Source organism: Dendronephthya gigantea, unplaced genomic scaffold, assembly GCF_004324835.1.
Source record: "Dendronephthya gigantea isolate DGI-Jeju-01 unplaced genomic scaffold, DenGig_1.0 000121F, whole genome shotgun sequence".
Lineage (NCBI taxonomy): Eukaryota > Metazoa > Cnidaria > Anthozoa > Malacalcyonacea > Nephtheidae > Dendronephthya > Dendronephthya gigantea.
Genome location: NW_021163131.1, coordinates 434,079 through 435,541, shown reverse-complemented (window position 1 = coordinate 435,541; position 1,463 = coordinate 434,079). Strand labels below are relative to the sequence as shown.

The 1,463-nt window shown below is 39.6% G+C and overlaps 1 protein-coding gene across 1 annotated transcript; it reads right to left on the bottom strand.

The window, feature by feature from the left end:
- Positions 1-262: 262 nt before the first annotated feature.
- LOC114535592 lies at positions 263-1,114 on the bottom strand. Its single transcript, XM_028556872.1, has one exon. The coding sequence runs from the start codon at positions 1,112-1,114 to the stop codon at positions 263-265; it is 852 nt and encodes a 283-aa protein (XP_028412673.1).
- Positions 1,115-1,463: the final 349 nt, after the last annotated feature.

The window sequence follows — 1,463 nt, the reverse complement described above, 5'->3', positions numbered from 1 at the left end:
CCCGACTTTATAATGTAACAAACAAGCGTTCTCAAAACCTTCGCATGCAGCCAACGATTAAATTAAATTACAAACAATATTTTCGCTTTGAAATGTCATTTTTTGTAGAAGTTAATGGTCACATTTGCTCCGGCAAAAGCCCCAGAATTAAAATTGACCGTTTCTTGGCTGTGGGAGGCAAAATTCTGAGTCAATATAGGTGACTGTGAGCTGTTTGTAGTTTGCTTACAAACAATTTCTTCTGCTTCGTTTCGAGCTTCGTTTACAAGTACAATTTCACTTGAAGTACTAGCTTCTGTAAAACAAGCGCTACTGAGCGAATGTGAAATTGTTTTTGTTTCATCTCTGAGAGTCGTCTTGAATACGAGCGAATGCTACTCTCAGACTTATGCCCAGAGACACGCATAATATGACGAGCTTCAAAATTACAGTCGTCAAGTAAAGAGACAGCTGTCGCCCTAATACAATGATTAGTATATGTTTGTGAAAGTTCCAAATCCTTGGAAATCCGGCTCATTAAAGTTCCTAAAGTGTTTTTACCGACAGGAACATTACAGTACCAAACATCGGAGGCTTCAGTAAAATGTTCCTTCGATTTAGGCTTCTGCCATAAACAAAACAGTTCAGGGTGTAGCTTTGCTAAATACAGTTCAAATGCCTTCACTGGACACAATGGGCCGTCTTGTTCGTACATACGACCTTCGCCAGTGGAATCGTCGGCGTTGTCATGGCCTCTGTGGTTTTTGTCTAGCTCGTCTGTCGCCTGATAAACAAACTTTTTTCCTGTCGCGTCAGTCTTTATGGCGAACGACTGCTTCGTGAAAAGTCGAAGGTTTTCTCTTCCTCTACGTATTAGATGAAACATGATGTTGAACCAAACAAATCTTTGAAGACTTTTCGGGTCTGGCACAGCAGGATTATAGGACAACTGTATTTTTTGGAGATCCTCGCGCGAAATGGAGTTGTGATGTTCGACATTGCCAAAACCTTGCCGTTTCAGTTCAACAATTGCTGCTTCATAAACTTGATTTGATTTAGCAAATTCTTGATCACTAATGATGTTGATATTCCTTTTAAGTAGAAAATGCCTCTGAAGACCAAACCTCAAACCCATAAGAGCAGATTTTTTGTAGTTTTCGCCATTCTTTTTCCTGGCATTTGGGTAAAAAGCAGCTAAAAGCTTGTCGAGTTCTTCTTTCGACAGTCCTTCAATGTAATCAAGGTCTCTCGGTGGAGATTCGTCCGAAGAAATTTCGTTGCAAAATGCTATAAAGGTGGCCACAGCATTTTTTGTTGACTTCCGAGTGTTTTCTGAATCCTTTTTTTCTATTAAAAGTTGAATTTCATCGCTTGACAAGTTTGAGAAACGTTGTTTTTTTGTTTTCGGCTCCATAACTGTTTTATTTGCTATGAAGCGGGCAACAATTTTTCACTTGTTTCCCTGGCGGGAAACATTGCATTTA

What these genes read in the sequence shown, in the direction of transcription:
- LOC114535592 (XM_028556872.1), bottom strand. Translation starts at nt 1,114, where the DNA reads ATGGGTTTGAGGTTTGGTCTTCAGAGGCATTTTCTACTTAAAAGGAAT.